Genomic DNA, 21,833 nt, shown 5'->3' on the forward strand with positions numbered 1-21,833 from the left:
GCGTCGTGCCTAAGAACGCCCCTTAGCTGTTCGAAATCCACTGTAAAACACGGCTTCGCATGGCTTTTTGCTTATATATATATATATATATATATATATATATATATCTATATATATATATATCTATATATATATATATATATATTTATTTTATTTTTATTATTATTATTATTATTTATTAAATAAATTATTCATTGATAAATTAAAATGATTAAAACATACATTTTTTTTAAAAACATACATTACATTTTTATTTTATTATTTTACAATATATCTTTTTTAAAAGATTTTTATTCATATATATGTGAATTTTGCAATAATTATTTTTGAATAATTTCAATTTATCAAATAATAATTTATTTTACATATTTAAAAAATACAATATATAACCTAGTTTACTGGCGACTCACATGAATAACAGCATGACATCCAACAATAACTGACAAGGCTCTGAACAGAACAGGGAGTATAAATACACAGGGTGAAATGAGGGAACTAGACACAGGTGGAGGAAGATGAACTAATCAGGGACTAACGAGAACAGGTGCAGACAAGACTGAACATAATAGTGACATATATACGATATACACACACACACACATTATATTTTATATTTTATTATAAAATGCTTGTTAGTTTGTATTATATGGCAGTATGCACTTACATTATGAATTAATGATTCTAAAAACATTGCATGTGTCCTTGGTTAGGTCATTGGGGTTTCAGTTATTCTTTACCAGGTGTTACAACGTGACATTTTGTATAATACATTATGTCCTGCATCAAAGAACATGTGTATAGCCTACAGGACATACCAACAAAAAAAGCTTTCTTTCACTGTTCCTTTCCCCTGCACCTCCCCTTTGTCCATGACAACAAAGCCCTCAATTCCCTTGTGCTATCAGGTTACCGAGTCTGAACACGTGAGAGTGTCTCTTCTTTTCGTAGAAATTCCTAAAGCACAGAGAAGCCTCATTAGGGGAATCACGTTTGCCAAGAGCAAAAGAACATATGGCACTACGCCAGAAGCCTTTGGGGAATTTGACTAAACTCAGGGAACATAAACATCCCAGCATGCACCAATGATCTTTCCAATACACCTGAGAATCATCAACAATATTTCCTCCTCTCCTGAAGACATCATATATCATTCTGTCAGAATGAAGCCCTGTCTAAGAACGGTATTACACACAGAATCTGTGCTGTGCAGCTGGTGCTAAGACACCGCGTATGATTGTGAGTCATATCATATTTAATAAGGAAGGTAATTCAGTCCACACATAGGCCGAACATTAAAAAAATGCAAGCATGATTGGGAGGAAAAACACTATGAATTACATAAATCACCTCAGATGACAAGGGAGACATTCCAGTCTGCTTGCTTCATTAAATTAAATCACCAAAACTTGGTGAAATCATGTTCATGGAGGTGGAGGAATGAGAGACTTTCCCTGACATGACTGCGGTATCTTGGGACTAGAAAAAAACATTGAGTGTAATGGCTGAATGAGAAACTAAGCATTATAGAGTATGTCTTGCAGATAGTACACACCCAGTTCATCTGTTTGCATGTAGCATTTCTCCATACAGTCGTCCCTGCTGTGGGAAGACATGACGTACAGTCATATTTCATCATGCAGATGATGGCCCGTCGAAGAACTCAATTACACACAGACAGTGAGAGCAGACGAGATGTTCTCAGTCGTGAATCCAGATGCTGCTTATATATATCATCATATGAATCATTTCAGACTTAGAGGTTTAGCATGAGAGGATGAGGTTACAGAGAGAGATTATACAGTGTCCAAATCCACAAATCTCTATGTGTCTCTTTAGCATTTAGCAAGTTTTTTGAAAGTCTTTTGCTCACCATGGATGCATTTATTTGATCAAAAATACAGTAACATTAATATTGAGAAATATTAATGTAAAATAACAATTATGAAGTGACGAGGATACTTTTTGTGCCCCAAAAACGACTTTATTCAATTTCTTCTCTTCCATGACACTCTCAGACACTGTTCACATGAGCATCAGAAAGCTCCTATCCTATCAAATGTATTTGTGATGAAAATGGTGGTAATGTCCATGATGTTTGATTGAAAAATGACAGAATTACATTGTTTGTGGACAAATCAAATATTGAGACTGTAAAAAAGTGTTTTAAAAGCTCACTGAAGTCCCTTGAAAAGCGCAGCATTATTCAGTGTGTGGACGTAATTTCCACTGAAACGGGAATACAGGACGGGACACATTGAGCAGCTCCTCCCCTTTTTAAAAATAGCCAATAGCGTTTTGCTTATATCACAGCTCGGCCAGAGCCGTTGAGCTCCGTAAAGCCGCAGTTTTCTCTTAATCTCTAACCAGTTCTCCTCTTAACCTCCTCCATTTCGCTTTAAAATACAGCTTTCTGTGTAGAATTCAAAAGATCCAATACGTTTTGTGGTTTGCGCCGATTCGCGCATATCTGCTCTGTGCTATATGTTTCTGAACCAGAGCAGACTGTGTGTGCGCTGTAGCGGTTCGCGTGACACTAACGCAAAACCAGACTTTATAACCAGACCCCAAAAGAAAGCATATTTGCACAGTCGGAATCCTTCCCTATCCCCTATATAGTGCACTGTGTGCCATTACCCATATAGAAAATAGTACATGTGTGAACAAATGACAGATTTTAGCCGCAGCTTCAGTGTCTATTTGTAATCTAGGAGGCGGGACGCTTCAGATTCTAGAGAGCATCTGATTGGACAGAAAATCTGATGAGAAGCTGAAGTGCAGAGTGATGTCATCAAAATCATTGATCCATGTTGGTGGAAGTGAGAGACTGTAAGTTTTGAATGCTTATATCTTCTAAATGCGAATTTTGTCATTGTTTTGGAGCACACTAGCTTAAAGATAACAGTAAGGCTAACATATTCATACTAAAAGCCAAAAACTTAAATTTTGATTTCATGGGGACTTTATGTCTTCAGTACAATATGTACCCAATGTACCCATAACTAAATACACACCCATAGAGAAAAGCACGTGAGTTTTGTAAGTAGTATATGAAGTGGTTGTGGATGCAGATCGTTTAGGAGTTAAACAGGTTTGTTTCTGACATCATTACAAACATAAACTGCTAGAGGGGAAGACACTTCGAAGACGCATAAATCAACTCGGATGACAAGGGACAGGTGTGAATGACAACCTCCCACAGATACGAGGACATTCCAGTGTGTTCGCCTCACTGCACTGGGCTGAACAAATCACTAGCTCGTGGGAGGTGGAGAACATAGTGGCTTTCCCTGCTTTATATTCACACCATCCAGGCACAAAACCTTTTACTCTAATGCCTGCGGTATCTGTTTACGCAATATTGCTTCAGTCCGGGTGGGTTGGGACTCACAATGATTCCCTTGTCCCTGTTTTAGAGTTTCCAGGAGAAGAAAGAGGGAAGACTCATGTGAAAGTCATTTTCAGCTTCTCCTTTTCTAGAAAGACCACATGTGGGTGGTCTATACGGTGGCCAGATACCCATTCATTTCTATGGGCAAAATGATATATATATGTATAGCCTTAATTTATCTTCAGTTTGTCCATTGAAATAAATGAATGGGTAGCTGTGGTGACCATGATTTGTTTGCTCTCATGTCGACTTTTTGGCCTTTCTAAGAACTCGCTTGCATATATAATCAGAGGTGACTGTTTATACAGTAGGAATGTCAGTAGTGACATCAGTGTTGAAGGTTCCTGAGCAGAACCTGTAATTTCTGTAGGAATGAATCACATCATATAGTGAACCACATCTGAAAGTAAGATTTACAAGGGCCTACTCATTCTGATCAAATGCATAATCACCACATCATTCTTAATCACAATGTTACTTCGACAATTTAAAACTGATACTTTGACAAAAAAAAAAAAAAAAAAAAATCTATTTAATTTGAATATGACACACACATTGTGTTTTCATGTTTTATGGTGACATTCATTGGCAAAATAATTTTTATACTGTACAAACTGTATATTCTATCCACTTACACTAACCCTAACCATACACTTACGAGTTTATAGCAGTGGCTGTTTATAATAAACTTGCATAAGTGAGCAGAGAAATCTGGACACTGACATTAAAATGGGGTTTCGCATTTTCCGCGATTTGGCTTTATTTACGCTTTGTAATATGTTATTTTTTGATCGTCGAATACATCCATATTGAAACGAAATAAAATGCCTAAATGGTACTAGGTCAAAAAACGCACGAGGAGAAGCGTTATAATACAACATCACATCAGCAATCACAGACATTCACATTCAGACGGATTAGGCTTCTCAGATGACCGTTGAGTTTGCCGGAATTTGCGCTGGAATTTTTTACAGAGGTTGTGTGGGAAAAACACTGACAGATTCGGGCGGGATTAAAAGTAGCCTACGTCTGTGAAACGTCCGCTGTTTTAACTGAAAGCATCTTAAATATGTCACTGCCATTGTTTTGTAAAAAGCTACTTAAATGCCCTTATTGAACTAAGGTCTAATCCTGGCTTAATCCTATCCCTGTCTGTGAAACCAGGCTTTAGAGTAGGCCTATCTGATTTTAACAGTAGGCTAATTAAGTATCTTACTCGTACTGAATGTAGGCTCAAAGATGCACATTATGGGATATGTTAGGTGTCCTCAACACCTAAGAGACATGCCAGTGAAAAAGAAGAAACAGTTGATTTGTGAGGAATCAAAATAAAACAGAACACCTCAATATTGCAATAAATCAAGATCGACACAACAGCCTCTTAAACGTCTACACACACTCAATCTCACTCAGTCAAGCTCAAGTGCTCAAAAAGGGCATAAGTAAACCAATATCCTTCAAAAAGTTATCTTCAATAAAACAAATAAGTAAAATAATGTTATAAAGTGAAACAGTAAAGCCTACTTGTACTGGACAAGCTGGTTTTGGCTGTAGCCATGTCCTCATTATCAAACTTAAAACACCTGCTAATGCACTCATATTTATGGAAGCTTGTTTTCACCACAGAATAAAACATTTTAAAAGATAATATGTGACTTTTTACATCTCGCAGTTCTGACTTTATTTCTCAGAATTGCAAGATATAGTCAGAATTGCGTGATATAAACTCACAATTGCGTGTTATAAATTCAGAATTGCGAGATATAAACTCAAAATTGCAAGAAATAAATTGTGAGTTTAAATCTTCTCATAATTGTGAGATATAAACTCACAATTGCGAGTTATAAAGTCCAATTCTAAGGAGATATAAAGTCAGAATAGCATGATATAAAGTCTCAGTTGCGTGTTATAAAGTCAAAATTGTGAGATATAAACATGCAATTCACAAAGTAGCCAGTAACTAATTACATTTACTTACAGTGCTATGCATAAGTTTAGACACCCATGCTAAAGTTGACTAAAAAGAGGAATAAAAAAATCATCTTTTGGAAATTTAACTTAATGCCTTAATTAAAAAAAAAAATCCAACCTTTAAGGACACCAATTTTCTTTGTGAATGAATAATTATCGTAAATAAATAAATGTTCTTTCTTAAAATACAGAGTGCATAAGTCTGGACACCCCTATGTTAAATTCCCATAGAGGCAGGCAGATTTTTATTTTTAAAGGCCAGTTACTTCATGGATCCAGGATACTATGCATCCTGATAAAGTTCCCTTGGCCTTTGGAATTAAAATAGCCCCACATCATCACATAGCCTTCACCATACCTAGAGATTGGCATGGTTTTATTTCAGTTAGCCTAATAGCTGGTTTGATTTGCATTGAGAGATGATCTTATGGAAAGTACTCCATGCCAATCTCTAGGTATGGTGAAGGCTATGTGATGATGTGGGGCTATTTTAATTCCAAAGGCCAAGGGAACTTTATCAGGATGCATAGTCTCAAGAAAATTGGTGTCCTTAAAGGTTGGATTTTTCCTAATTTTTTTAATTAAGGCATTAAGTTCAATTTCCAAAAGATGATTTTTTATTCCTATTTTTAGTCAACTTTAGCACGGGTGTCTAAACTTATGCATAGCACTGTAAATAAATGCCCCTGGAGAGCAGCCCTGTCTGTGCACTTCACTAACAGGCTTGAATACTGGACCTTTGTAAAGGGATTCTATTATGTACAGCATTTCCATTGGATCATTCTCTTCAGGAGACTTGAGAGGACCTAGAAATGTTCCCACCTTTCTCCCCATTATCTACATATAAGATATAAGATAAGGTATAAGAGACTGCTAGTGTGCATGTTCACATGTGTGGTGGTTGTAGGTTGTTCACAGATAGAACAGGGCTGCGTTTCCCAAAAGCATCATAAGCCTAAGTTGATCATAGAACAATCGCCACCAATGGTCTCTATGATCAACTTAGGCTTACAATGATTTTAAGAAACACAGCCCAGGTTAGATTCTTACATAATTAAAAGTGCAAACTGGAGACACTCTGAACTACAAGGGACAGGTTTATATGACAAACTCTCACGCCTAGAGCATTCCAGTCCTGGGCAGGACTAATCACACAAAAACTTGATATCACAAATTCAAGTCTGGAGTTGAGATGGAGAACAGAGAGAGGTGTTCACCCACACACGAAGTTCACGAAATCTCTAATGGTTGTGGAATTTAGTTTCTCAATATTGCCTCAGCACAGAACATGGAAAGAATGTGATGGAGGGAAGACTCATTTTATAGGTATTGATATCACAATACCTAGGCCAGTGTGTAGGCTTATGCAGACCTTATTGAATGCATGGCAGGGCTGCCAACTCTCACGCATTCATTCAGAGTGAGACTCACGCAATTGACATTGTTCTCACACTCTCACGTCAAACATCCATTTTCTCACGCAGTGAAAAATCGCAAAGCAAAGACGCCGACAGACAAGACAGAGCAGGTCACTTTGATATGAAACAAAGTCTCGACTTTCAAATTCTGTAAATTTTATTACGAAATTCAAACAATTAATACTCTTAAATGTGACGTGACAGATCGCTGTAGCTCCTCAGTTCAAGTGGCACGTGAACTGATCATCTCTTTACTTTACTACCGAAATGTATCATGTCCCATGTAATCGCTCAATCAGTGTTTCAACCGCAAGAGGTCAATAATACAGCTTGTAAACAATGTCATGTAACATTACATTTAGCCTACCTCAGGAAAGCCATTTACAGTAATAACTAAAGCATGTTAGTTAGCTAGAAAAAATACAGTTTTTTTTAAATTGCTTACACACTAAAAGAAATACTTGAGTTGAGGCCAACTCAGTGAAACCATTCACTCATATACACTTATACATAAATTGATCACTTAGAAATCAAAACTCAGTGTTTTCAGAAAGAAAGAAACCCTTCTGTTACTAGGTAGAAGCAAACCCTGATTTCTTGATTTACTTTATTCGGACATGATTGAGACAAACACACACTGACTGACTTTGACCAAAGGGTTTGGAAACATTTAGGTTTCAAAAGCATATAAAATGTTATTCCTGCAAGAAAAAGAAATGTTAGTTATGATCAATTAAAAAAATCCATCATAATGGATACAAGTCAAGGCACCTTTATTTCTGTAGCACTTCATACAGTACAAACTGTTTCAAAGCAGCTTCACAATATAGTTACAAATTCAAATTCAGCTGTAAAGCAGCTCTAACAAGCAAATAAGTCATTATTCAGCTCAAGTCAGTTCAGTTCAGAAACTGTAAAGTTCATCAGTTCAGCAGTGTATTTATGCACATACATGTACGTGTGAGTGCTATGACAAACTCCTGTACACTCCACTGAACACTGAACAAGCAAAAGACACAATAGTTGATTACTTTAAATTTACATTAATATGATTTTTTTCTATTCTACCCCTAACAACATTCTTTCAACTTATAAACTCTACTCTCATCCCTTGGGCAATGAATGCATTAGAATGTAGTTCCAGAAACAACAAAGATGTTGATCCAGCAAGATCTTTTACTGACTGTTTCCTGCACGGCTAATTAAATTTAGTGAGTTTGAAGTGAAAGTATTTGATGAACGTATACTATGTGTGGAGAGCATTCAGTCATATTATTATCTCATTTTTGACAGAGGTGCTTTTAGAGGCTTTTGCATCGGAGGTCTTCTATATATATATATATATATATATATTATCTCTTTGTGAATGTTTATTCAGTCAGTGAGTCAAATGTTTATATATACATATATATTCACATTGTTTTTACGGTTTAACCTAACAGTCTACTAAAACTCTAATAAGAGTCACAAACAAATATAATTAGCTGACATGTTACTTATAGTTAGTAGAAGCCTGAAGTTGAGTATCGAAATAAAGTGTAACCTAATATATTATTATTTAACTTACATTGATATCCTGTCAGGAGACAGACTAACATATGTAAATGGGGTTGTGGTTTGGTATGAAATGTTCTAATCCATGAGAACATCTGGAACATTCTTTCACAATAATTGTTTGGCTGGTTGCTAGGTGTGGTTTCAGTTAGATCATAGACCAGAGGAGTGTCTTGATATAATACATTAAGTTGTGAGACCAGTTTAGGCATGACAAAGCCTCAGGCACGTACTAACTTTTGTGCTATAATGTTGCTCAACAACCCTTGACAGAATGACACAATTCCTGCAGTTTTTTTCCTGCAGTGCAAGACACAAAAATCATGCAAAAGTTCATATAAAGCTGTTCCTTTTTAATGACAGAGTTCAAAATAAATAAACAATTATATATACATACATACAAAAGGTTCTTCTGCACTTCATCAGACACGACAGGTGACGATAGGGAAAGAGAGCCAGTTTCCCCATTAAACTTGTATTATTGTATTATTAAGTGTAATGTGCAAATTAAAATAAATTCAAACATATTTAAATATACATATCATAGTAAACATTCACATTTCACTGCCTCGGCAGCATGTGCAAACTAGCAAGCACTGAGCAAGATAGTCCATTCAAGTAAGTGATATGTACAACACTGGGGATCATAAAGTCATTTTTGTACTTCGTTGAATCAGCAATTACATCTAATAAAGATCAGGTAGAAATATGGACCACACAAGTGTCTCAGTCCCATCTTAACACAATGGAGCAACATTTGTCATTCTTCCCCAGGTCCTGTGTACCAGACGGTCTGGGTAGTGTGGGCTTTTGCATGGCAGGTTTTTCGTGATCTGTAGACTATGACTTCTGACCCCAGGCCACACAGAAAGACGTTGAGGACTTGGTATAACGAAGTTCCGCCTGCTTGGCATCACCAGCTGAGGTTCCGATGCCACGTTTTCCACATAAATCTGGTAGTTTTTACCTTTGTTGTTGTCTATGAGTACCAAGTTGCTATTGCTGGGTTGGAACGCCACTATGAATTCCAGGCGGACCTTTTGGTCCAGCTCGGACGGTAGAGACACATTAAAAGCAAACAATTTGGTCTCCAAAGTTGTATGTTGTTCCCTCACATAAGTGCATGCAATGTCGTTGTGGCTTCGCCATGAGTCAAAAGTTATTCGGACAAAGACAGTCTTGTCACACTTGAAGTTGCAGACCCGTACAGTTCCGCTCAATACCCTTTCGGTCACGCTACAGCTCTCCAACTGCACAAAGTTTTCCTTCAAGCTTGCACGGTCTACAACAGGCTGTGGAAAACCAAGCTTCAGTCGCAGTCTCATGCTCTGTATGGGCGCTCTAGCCATCACACGCTCTTCTGGTTGTGGGGCATCTTCTTTTTCAGTCTCCGATGCGTCAGCGGTGAAGATGCGCACGGTGGAGAGAGCGAGGCCTTTAGCATCAGCAAATACGACTCGCTTCTTCTTGCGTAGCGTGCCGTTTCCAGGAGAGTACGAGGACAGGGAGCTGCCAGAGCTGGAGGAAGACACTGAAGATGTTGGGGAAGGAGGCGAAAGTCTGGGTCTTACAAGCTCTGGTGAGGACATGTTGGATGAAGAGGGCCTGAGAGAGGACACGCCAAGGAGCTGAGACACCGGTGGGCTTACTTGCGCATGCATGGCCAAATCCACTGGCATCACAACCTCAGGGAAAGAGTAACTGCTGAATCCATATGGTCTGTGAAAACACATGGAGAAAAATCTATGTTAGACAATTTGGAAAATACAGAGACATGCAGTGGGGTCCAAAAGTCTGAGATGACATTGAAAATAGAATCAAATCTAATTTAAACCTGGAAATTCTGCACTAGTTTGTTGATTTAAAAAATAAATGACTAATATATTAACTATAAACTCTTAAAAATCCACTTTAACATCCACATTCCCAAAAAAAAGTTTCTTTATGGTGGAAAAAGGTTCTTCAGATTCTTAAGTACTAACATTTTCAGTGGTCCCAGACAATGTGGAACAATGTGACAAAGTTTTGTGATCAAATATACGAAAATCCATTTTAACCCAAACTGTAACTTAACTGAAGCAAATAATTTACTTTCTGTAATAGGCTATCACATGCATTCTGTTGTGCAGTGAACTACTCAACTTACTTTGTGATGCTCATTTTTGCTCAGATGAACGTCGGATGAAGAGGATTGTTGATAGTGAAATGTCTGCTGGAAAAGAAGAAGAAGGAAAAAAAACCTAAGTAAAAGTTGAAGTAAACACTGAAGGGGGAACAATCTTAGACCTGTGGGTGAATCTATTTACTGAAAACGATTCATTTTTATAAAAGTGTCAGGTCAAACTATTTACGTACGCCAGACGGTTAGTAGGTCTTCAATGTTAAAACATGCAGAATTATTTGAAAGCCCTTAACTTACCTATCAATGAAAGATGCGCTGAAATGTATTTTCCTTTAACTTTTCAATGTATAAACGCGGTCAATGTCAAAGAAATGTACTGCAGAAGTAGTTATGAGAAGTAAACATTACTCTTTTCCATTCAACGAACCCTCACTGGCAACCTTCCTCAAACTAAAGCGTGTGTATAGCGCTGTGTTCTTTCTCAAGGGTTTTATAGCGCACTCAGAGGGGGCGTGGCCTATTCTGTCCAGTACATGTCTCCAATATTAAGAACAGGGTGTATTAGGCTACTGAATGAATGACGTATTTTTAGTCTCAACGAAAGTAGCGCAAACTCCAAGAAGCCTTACAAGACCCACACCATCCTTAAGTTCATATTAATGCTAATCATTTTACATTGAATGAGTAACAATTGGGATTGACAAAACAAAACAGTTAGTCATGAATTTTCACACTCTTAGTAGTTAATATAATATTACTTAAAAAGGTCATCGGTGAACATAAATAACAGGATAATTATTTTTATGAAAGAATGAAAATTTTGGAAAAATAAAAAACCATGAACATTTAGAAATGTTATTTTAATAAAATGTTGAAACAAAACTACACAGTAAAAAAAAAAAAAATATGATCAACAAGTTATGACAACATGTTTAGCTTTATACTAGTTTAAATAAGTTTAACGTTTTTTTATAGGTTATACAAGATTTAACTAATTAAAAAAAGAAGAAAAAAAAAGAAATAACCTTAAATGCAATCTAAGTTCCTTTGGTTTAAAAATTATTATTAACAAGGTTTGTACTAAGGAGCATACATTTTTTTGCATGCTAACAGGGCTGTCACAAGGGTTTCTGGGCCCCGGACCCCCACTGACTAAGATCTGTCGTTATTGAAGAAGACATTAAGACATTAAGTTCTACAGAAACATGATTAAATTTGGTGTCACTTCATATTGCAAATATTATTGGAAGACATTAAGACATTAAGCTCTACAGAAACATGATTAATGTTGTGTCACTTCATATTGCAAATATTATTGCAGCATCTAGACTATGCAAAATCATCATGTGACATTGTATCAGTGATATAAAACACCAAACATGTAATAAACCCCTTATCTGACACACTCATTAAGATGGATAGGTGTGTTTGATAGTGTGTTATGGGTTAGGACAGTGCCACAGTTGGAAACCACTGTTGTAAAGAACACTCTTCTGTTCACACTCTAGTTGATTTGATTCGACTACTTAAAAAGTCCAACACTGAACATGAATCACTGGAAAAGTCTCTGTTGTCTGTAAACATAAATTGTTGTAGCGCACCAGGGCGATCGCATGCTAAGGTACAAAACATATGGTTATGTGGATTAGGAAGAACGTCTGATTGGCTAATGCCACGGAGTTAGAAAAACCAGTGTGTTCTTGGTAAGAGTTTCATGAATTGACTATGTATACCTTGATTTTTCTTTGTTTTCTTCACACTTCACATCTCATTTTTTTTTATCTAAGTAATGTTAATCTGTTGTCTTCTTGGCGAATAAGCACACTTACATTTGAAAAACTTTATTAGGGTGCAAATTTGTTGGGACAATTTATGTAATTTTCACTCAATAAAAAGATAATCAGCTCTAAATCAACCTCTTTGACATTACAGGACCATAGTTAAAGAATCACCCATATCTTCCATATATGTACATAGTTTACTCACACAATGCATGATTGCATAACATTACATAATTTGCATGAGCTAAACTAAACAATTATTATAAAATAGATAGATGTCATTTTGATTGGGTGATTTGATTCTTAACTGGTTGAGCTATATTTGAGGTCACTGTAAAATGCAGATAAGCATATAAAAAATAAAAAAAAAAGTTAGAACACACAAATCTCGAAAAGCTCTGGAAAAAACCTCACCCTATTAGAATGAGAACGTAGTCTGATGATCTAAACGTTAATTACTCTGATTTTTTCCATTGCGTATCTGCAGTTTGTGAGGACTGGTTGCTAAGTTTTGATTATATAACAGTTGTTAACAAGATTCATGCTCAAATGCAATGCTACATTTAATGCGTACATAATATAAATATTGTAATGAATGTAAGCAGCAAGTCTTTAAATTCTTATGTTTGCGATTTTCTCACACAGTAGAGCAACGTAAAGGTTACTGATAAAATGTATATATTGAATGCAATGTAAGTCGTTTAAGGGTACGTTTACATGGCAACGATGCAAAAAACAGAAAAGTTTTTCCTTTGCATTTTCCAGGCAACACCATTGTTAAAACAATCTCTGGGATCTCACAAGGATCCACAAAAACAACTAAAAACGCTGTATTACTCATGCCAGACCAGTAGTTGGCGACATGGAGACGATAACGGTATCGTTTTCAAAAACTTGCACTTTGAAACCTGTTTTAAAAAGTTTGCGTTTTCAGGCCCACAAAACACAGCTGATGTGTAAATGACCGGCCAAAATGCGTACAGCGTTTAACGTTTAGTTGAAATCTGTCATGTAAAAGGTCCCTAAGATTAAAAAAAGAAATACATTTATGGAAACTTCAAAACATTATTAAAGTGATTAATTTTCTGGAGCTAATTTCTACAATAAAGCAAATTATAAAATTCACCTTTTTCTTTTTTATTTACATTACACCTGCAAACAAAGGACTGGCAGATAAATATATATATATATTTAAAATATAGAAATCAAGACATTTATTTTTGTATGTCATCAGAACTGTCACTAGGGCTTCTGGCAAAATACATTGGGAAGGGAATAGCTCCACAGAAACATGATTAATGTGGTGACTTCATGTTGAAAATATCATTGTGGCATCTGTAAACTGTGTGAAATCATCTCTTGACGTTATAATAGATATCTGACACATTGAGCTGAATGAATCAGATGTGCTTAAATCAGTGAGTGTAGAGAAATCAACTATAAAATGTGCAGTATTAGTAACGAGTTAGTACAGGACCCTCCTCTGATATGAACTGTTTTCACTGTAGGGTTCTTGAATTTGTTGTAAGTTAGCAAGTAAAGCAAGTAAACTCATAAAACTGTTTGGGAGTTTCCTATATGGAATTGCTCCTGTAAACAAGAGGAACATCTAAGATCCAAGACTGACAACATTTTGCATAAAATGCAAAATTGTATACAGTTTTAATTATAAATAAATTAATTAATATTTTATTGCTGGTTTGAAATATTTGAAAGCAGTTTTTCACATGCTCATTTGTCAGGCATAACTTATTTAAAACTTTACAACGAAACAAAAGCTGTGACTTCAGTATAGAGGTGTGTGCATTCTTGTTTCATAACATCACAATTAGGCGAAGGAGTAGTTAGGTGGATCTTGCATTTGGTTGTGCAACCAAGACCGCTATGTTCTCATCCAAGTTTCACTTACTCCTTATGACTTTTGGAATGCAGATTCCAACTTATGTTATGTTGTCATAGGATCTGGATGCCACTTGGTTTGTTATTTTGTGTGCAATGACATTGATACATTGCTAAAAGTGGTTAAAGCAATCAAATACTTTTTGGTGTTAATGTCTGTATGGTTTTGCATCTGTTCATCAGCATAATAAGGTGATTGGTTTTTATGAAACATTTACTAGATCATCATTCTTTTTTTTTTGCACATCTTGTAAGCTCCGGATACATTTGAAAACAGCGTTTTCATTTAAAAACACTCTCTGTACACACACACACACACACTTTTTTTTGACGTTTCAGTGTGGATGAGAAACTTTTGGAAAACGCCCGAAAACACTTAATTCACCTTACTGCGCATGCGTAAAACCTCACTGAGACGATACAGACGGAAAAATTAACAATAACGTTATCGCGCAGTTCTTCTGACACGATAATTTTATTTAGCAAAAGATCTCACCATTCACTGATGCGTCCAGGTCGCACTCAGTCACAACATGCTCTCATGTTTTGCCGCAGGACAGCAAATGTGAGTACATTTTCTGTCATGTTTGCAGGACTGTGACATGAAGAGTATACATATTTGAGTAACATTGGGAAAGTGAATAGCACATAACAGGCACAATTATCGGTATAAAAATGAATATCTATTGGTACAATATGCGTCACATGACTAATCTTAGACTGGTCATGTGACGTTTTCATGTGAGAGCGTTTTCAAAAAGCTTCTTTTTTATCAATAAAAACGCTGTCTCAGTGTGGACTGAAGGCCAAAACGCAGAGAAAAAGATGCGAACGTAGTGTGGACAAGGCCTCAGGTTGGTCTCTCTCTCTCTCTCTCTCTCTCTCTCTCTCTCTCTCTCTCTCTCACACACACACACACACACACCATTATTGAAGTAGTAATTGGCTGTGTGGACTTCACTGAATCTATCATCTTAGTCTGTAAAACCACTGCACGCACGCTGATTGAACGAAATCAATAAGGATTGCCTCAGCTAACTCAGGTGATCAATTCTCCTCAACAGGTAGACTGTTATCTGGGAATTCTCATTTATTGGAAAGGCAGCACCGGCAAAGCAAATGTCACCATCTCTGCTCTCCAATTCCGCTACTAATCTCTGCATTGATCTGTGTGGGTGCTGGACCTTTGTGCACACTTTGATCGGTTTCAGTCTCCCAGTTAGGCCAGAGAAAGAACATGGGAAGGTTAATGCTTTCCCTTGTGTTCATGTTGTGCCACTGAAATAAAGACATATTAGTGTCACATTAGTGTTGTGCTATAATGTACTGCACAACTTTTTTCTACTCAAAGTAGTTTTTATGTCAGATATATATTAGTATTTTCCTGCAAAAAGACTTGACAAGAATGCAGCCTAATTTATTCAAATAATTAGGCCTTTGTTTGTCACTCCTAAATCTGGAATGTGGATGATTATGCAGAACTGTTTGTCTAGGAAGGCGTTTTAGGTCAGGTTATGTAACATTTCTTTTATATTTCTAGGCTCCAAATGCACTGGGTGGGGGTGAGAAATTACCACAGTTTTAAAAATTGGCTGAACATGAGGAGTGAATATTAAATGGCTGTAGAGTTAGATGTTAGGCAGAATCTGACCAAATTTGTTGCGTGCCCTCAAAATGTCCAAAAAGATTGATCGTTGCATTCGGAAATAAATACAGGCTTAGTCAATGTGGGCCATGCCTCCAAAAAATCATTAATCTGCCAAACTAATCAATGAATCAGAAGTCTTTAAACAGGTTTTAGACAGGCAAGGCAAGTTTATAGTATTTCGTATACAATTAAATCAAAGTGCTTTATGTGAAAAGAATAAAAAGAAAATAATTATAAAATAATCACAGCAAATGCATTAGAATTGACTATAAAAGTAAATAATACAAATTATAAAAAATTTATTTCAAAAGTATTACATAGATACAGTGCATTCAGTCAGACGTACAGCAGCGCAGTGAACAGATGTGTTTTGAGTCTGGATTTGAATCTGGTTCCTTTTCTGTTTATATTCAATGAGCTTATCTGCAATGTACTGAGGTCCTAGATCATTGAGGGATTTATAAACAAGTAATAGTATTTTAAATCAACTCTAGATGTAACAATGTAACTAGAAGCCAGTGTAAAGACCCGAGGTCTGGTGTGGTATGTTCAGATTTTCTGGTTCTGCTCAGAATCCTGGCAGAGGCGTTCTGTATGAGCTGCAGGTCTTTTTTTGGGAAGGCCAGTGAGGAGTCCATTACAATATAGTCAACCCTGTTGGTGATAAAATCATTATCAAGATTTTCCAAGTCTACAGTTTCTGGTGCATATGAAAATATGAGCTAAAACAATAGGGCTTGAGAATCATTAAGTCAATATGGTCACAACCAACAAATGACAATGTGTAACCACATGATGGCAGCAAAGCACCAGACAACTTTTAAGTGCACACACACACACTTTCAATCTGCAGTGCAGTGCAGGAAGCACAAAATAAACTACCATTAAACTATATCACCGTAATCAAGGCTTAAATATGCTTGCCCATGCTTGTGGAACTGGCCATGCAAAATAATGCCTCACAGGAGGAAAACTGTTATGTGATCCATTTTTATAGAATAGATCTGATGGAAGAGTTGATTGATTGCAGCACCCTGTGAAAATTGTATCAAATCTTTGAGGTTCTGCACAGTTGTGTTTCACAGAAACATCACGGACTGAATTCAAATGTTCACGGCTATTATAAGCAGTAAGTGGTAGAACCTGAGTGAGGCTCTATTGCATTGTCTAGCTATTTCCTTATTTGACACAAAGGAGGTTAGCTTATGTTGTGTTTATGCTGGAACAGCTTATGCTTGATGGAATCAGAGATTTTTCCAAGTGATTCACATATGTGTGATCTTGACATAACGAAAGTGTGACACTCCAGGTAATGCTGGTTAAAGCATGTTTTTTAACCTACAATTAATTTGCCATTAAAGATTTTGAAGCCATCAATGGTATTTGAACCTGCTGAAATGCTAAAACAAAATCCCTCACCGCCCTTGGTCACAGCTGTGCTGCATCTAGACTGATTGTTTCCCAAAGATGAGACATGTGCCATTTTTTGAGCGCTATTCCCTACTCATGCCACATTTGGTACACCCTGCGCCGTATAATCTCACTGTCATTTTTCATTTTAAATGTTACATGTTACCTTCACACTACAAAAAAACCTGAAATGTGACATGTAGTATATGCATTTAAAATGTCTTTCTATTCTATTCAGAATAAAAATATGGATGAGTCATTCTGCACTTGTGGGCGTGTCCACATCTGTGTCCAATCAAATGTTCTCTATGAAAATGCCCCTCCCACTAATACGACCTGCCTAACGGCACTGGTCCACTTGTCCGACACGACTGTCGCGTGGTGTCGCGACGCCTCCCCACATTGGTACGTTGATGGGCGTTTACTGCTATGGGCGTGGTTTTGACCGAGCGGGAAATGTAGCGTATTAAAACAGAGGACCTGCGAGAGACTTCCCTCCGTCTCCATATGCTCTACTTCTATTGGATAGCCGCGTCGCGTTCAACGGAATTTATTTGCATAAAGATGGGCATCGGCCAGCTTTTTGACGCGCAGCATTTTTTCAAATAAAGCGCCGCCTTCCCGGAATGCTTTGCGGGCGCGTCAAAGTCGCTTGACGTCACCCATAGGAATATAGTGGAGCGCGGCGCGACAGAAGTGTCGCACGGACAAGTGGATCAGCGCCGTTACTAACAAAAGCATGTAGCAAAACATGATTCACTTCTGTGATATATCTATTGGCCCCAACTTCCTGTTTTAAAAGGAAGTCAGTCAATGCAGGACAAACAACTGCTGTTTTCAGCTGGTCTTTAAAGCAGTTACGTCAGTACGGCTTTGTCGAAGGGCCCTCTGAAGTGATTCCATTGTTCGCTCTTGTTTGAAAACCACAGTGCTTTCTGAGGATGAAAATAGTAATGCCATTTAGAATTTGCCTTTCATTAGCATGTTAGCAGAGCACTCTGGGAAATCACAGCTCATTTTGCTCCCTCACTCTTTATGTAAACCTTGGCAGCTGTTTGATCATCTCTGTTTGAAAGGAAATCTTACATCACAGTGACTGGTTTCCTTTTGTGCTTTATTATTAGCAGCACCGGCATGCCAACATAGCGACAGGTCAAAGAAATTAGCAAAGCCTAGTAGTTAAAGATCTAACGGAAGAGCTGTGGGTTCAAATCCCGCAAGAGTTGATCTATGAACCATTGAACCTTTGAGCAGGGCACTTAACCTCAAGTTGCTCCAGGAGGACAGTCCCTGTAATAAGTGTACTATAAGTCGCATCAGCAAATACTGTTAGCGCTCAACTGCTAGTCGTGAAGCCCACTTATCTTCAGCTATGCTGCCTGACAACTGCAAAGCCTGGATTTGTTTAATCCTCTGAGATCTTTCAATTTTTGCCTTCATACAAAGAGTTTTTTTAAAGGTTTAAATGGAAAGGTAATGATATTATCTCAAAATGAATCTCAAAACCAGAGGGACCAGAAATTCCATCTCGATTTTTAATAATATCATAGAAATCACATTGTGTTGGTTTTAAATGATGAAGCGTTTAATTGCTTGAGAAATGAGAGAGGTGTTTATTGGGAACTGCAATTCGATAGGAACCATTCTGCTTCCCATGTGCAAACCTCCTCTTACAAATCTTCATTATAACATTATTGGACTGATAATGCACATAAACCCATTTGCATAAGAACATATGGGCTGCTGATGAAGTGATAAACGTGCTAATGCATGATACTTCATTTTTTGTGCACACTGAGCAGCCTCTGCTGTGAGTCTGGTGTTTGCAATGGTTTTTGAGATACTCAGTGGGCTTGAGGTTAAAACGGAACCAAAGGAAAAGTCAAGGAGGAACAGACGTTCCTACCATTTACTACTGTAAAGTGCGAAAGCTCTTTCTAAAGGCACTTCCTTTGTGTCTGTTGAGTGACTGCCATTGAGCGCTGAGGGTTGTGTTCAAGGGCTGTGAATGAAACCCCGGCCGAGGTTTTCTGACTACAGGTCCAGGTGAACCTCAGTAGGGGCCGTGAGTCTCTTGCGCTCATATTGGAGCTGAAAAGGCTGAGTGCAGAGGAGTATAGAGAAGAAATTGGTTTTGACTTGGATTTTTATTCTTACTTTGAAAATACCTCAATCATTCAGCCTAATCGGTTTTGTCTTTATGGCACTGAATTCTGAATTCTGTGCTAGTCACATTCATTTGAGCACACTAGATTATTTCCATATTTGATTTCAGTGACTTCAGATGGGTATACACACACCAAAAGATAATCGGGCTGATTTTGGGCCGATTTCCCCCCTTCCAACAATCCTAGCTATGTCCCGATTATCTTGATGGTTCTATAGATTATCTTATCAGATTTTCCCTTGGTGTGAGGTGTGCTAAGTGTCCGAACCTGCTCGGAAGATCGAACAAACAGAAATCCTGATGTGTGGGGGGAGCCCCGAGGACAAACGCTCTGGAGATTATCACGTGAAACGAAACAATATCCAATCAGAAAGCGAGATGATGGAAGACGGAAGCATAACAAACGTATCCTGCGTCCCAATGTGCATACTATCCACCATATCTGCCCTAAATAGTATTGACAATTACTAATGTCACATACTATTTAGGATGGATAGTATGCACATTGGGACGCAGGCGTAGTCATGACGCAGCACAAAGTGAAATTGATGTGGACAGCAGAGATGGAGAGATGGAAAAAAAAACCTTTTGTTTTTTTTTTTCGTGAATTTTCTGTGAAAATCATTCCAAACACTATCATCCCAGTTGGCACACCACACACTATATGGACTACTACAATACATCTGATTCTGATTTTAATATTTTTGATTCCTCTTTAATTGATTTACATTTTTTTTTCATCATTTGATACCACAAACCTTTGCAGATTTTATGATGAAACTCAGTTTAATGACTTGTTTCATGTTTCCATGCCTTCTAATATATTCTCCACTTTCCACTTGAATATAAGAAGTCTTCCTTGTAACTATGACAAATTATTCATTATTTATCTTTACTTAAACATAATTTTTCTGTTATTGCTTTATCTGAAACATGGCTTACAGAAGACTCTAGGGAAATATTTAAATGATCAAATTACAATTCAGTTCATTATGTAAGAGAAAATAGATCGGGAGGTGGAGTATCTTTATTTTTTTTTAGACAACTATGAATTTAAAGTTAGGGATGATTTATCACTGAATACAGCAGAATCTGTTTTTGTGGAGCTCTCTGGTGTTTTTGGTGGAAAAAACGTCATAGTTGGCGTCATCTATCGTTCACCAGATTCTGTTGTCAAAGATTTTAATGAATGTCTATCCAGTTCCCTTGATCTGATTAACAAGGAGGATAAACTTTGTTACATCTTAGGTGATTTTAATATAATTCTTTAAAAAAATAATCCAGATACATTTACTGCAGATTTTCTAAATATACTTTATTCTAGTTATTTTTTCCCTCTTATTCATAAACCTACTCGAGTAAAGGAGAATTCAGCAACTTTGATTGATAACATCTTAACAAATAATTTGAGTGAAGGAATGAAATCTGGAGTCTTGTATTTGGATCTGTCTGATCTTTTCCCTATATTCCAATTTTCGTTAATCAAGTTTAATACAACTAAACAAAAAAAGAAAAAGATGCTTCAAATAATTATGAGCAAGCTAAATGTTTCTAAATTTAAAGATATGCTTGCCAGTACTTCATGGAATGATCTTTACAAAGAAAAAAAAGCTCATTTTGCATATCAAAATTTTATGAAAATTATTAGCGGTAGTTTCAATGAATGTTTTCCAATTATTAGCTCTACTAGGAAATATAGTCAGGCCTTTAGTAAGCCTTGGTTTACAGTTGACTTGTTGAAGCTGCTGAGGAAAAAGAATAAATTGTACAAAAAATATATTTCAAATCCTACACCCCTTACCCATGGTGCTTATACATCTTGTAGAAATAAATATACGTATTACATTAGATCGTCAAAAAAGAAATATTTCTGTGAGAAATTTAAGAGGTGTTCAAATTATACTAAAACCACATGGAAAGTTATAAATCAGTTGCTGCATAGAGATAAGTCTCATTCAGAATTACCTTCAGTTTTTTATGAAGGTGATAATTCTTTTAATAACTCATTTGATATAGCTAAAAAATTTAATAATTTTTTTGTTAACATTGGACATGAATTAAAGTCAGTAAAGTTCCTGCTTGTAATGGTAATCCACTAGATTTTATTATAAGGAATTATCCTTCTATTTCTTTTTTTCAGCCTCCTGATGTTCAAGAAATAAGTGATATTATTGATGAAATGAAAACATCTTCAACCGGCCATGATAACATTTCTTCATTCCTTGTCAAACAGGTCAAGCAGTTTATTTTGCAGCCACTGGTTTTCATTTTTTCACTTTCTCTGAAAACAGGAGTTGTACCAGAGGATTTAAAAGTTGCCAAAGTTATTCATCTGTTTAAAGCAGATGACCCTTCTTGCTTCAATAATTATAGACCCATATCCATATTTCCTTGTTTTTCAAAAATATTAGAAAAAGTCATATATAAAAGCATCTTATTCCATCTTGATTCTAATTTAATTCTTTATAAACATCA

The 21,833-nt window shown here is 36.7% G+C and overlaps 1 protein-coding gene across 2 annotated transcripts; it reads right to left on the reverse strand.

Moving 5' to 3' along the window:
• Positions 1-8,665: 8,665 nt before the first annotated feature.
• ppp1r3c2a (protein phosphatase 1 regulatory subunit 3C2, duplicate a) lies at positions 8,666-10,919 on the reverse strand. Of its 2 annotated transcripts, none has more exons than XM_084105196.1 (3): positions 10,751-10,919; positions 10,478-10,543; positions 8,666-10,050 (listed from the first exon to the last, which is right to left on the reverse strand). In XM_084105196.1, exons 2-3 carry the CDS (start codon positions 10,489-10,491, stop codon positions 9,069-9,071), a joined length of 996 nt encoding a protein of 331 aa, XP_083961322.1. In that variant the 5' UTR covers positions 10,492-10,543; positions 10,751-10,919; the 3' UTR covers positions 8,666-9,068. The 2 variants fall into 2 exon arrangements, with proteins under 2 accessions (XP_083961322.1, XP_083961323.1); XM_084105197.1 differs by having other exon boundaries at positions 10,478-10,540; positions 10,751-10,894.
• Between the last annotated feature and the right edge of the window lie 10,914 nt (positions 10,920-21,833).

The sequence above is a fragment of the Abramis brama genome, assembly GCF_963993115.1.
Source record: "Abramis brama genome assembly, chromosome: 25".
NCBI classification, from domain to species: domain Eukaryota; kingdom Metazoa; phylum Chordata; class Actinopteri; order Cypriniformes; family Leuciscidae; genus Abramis; species Abramis brama.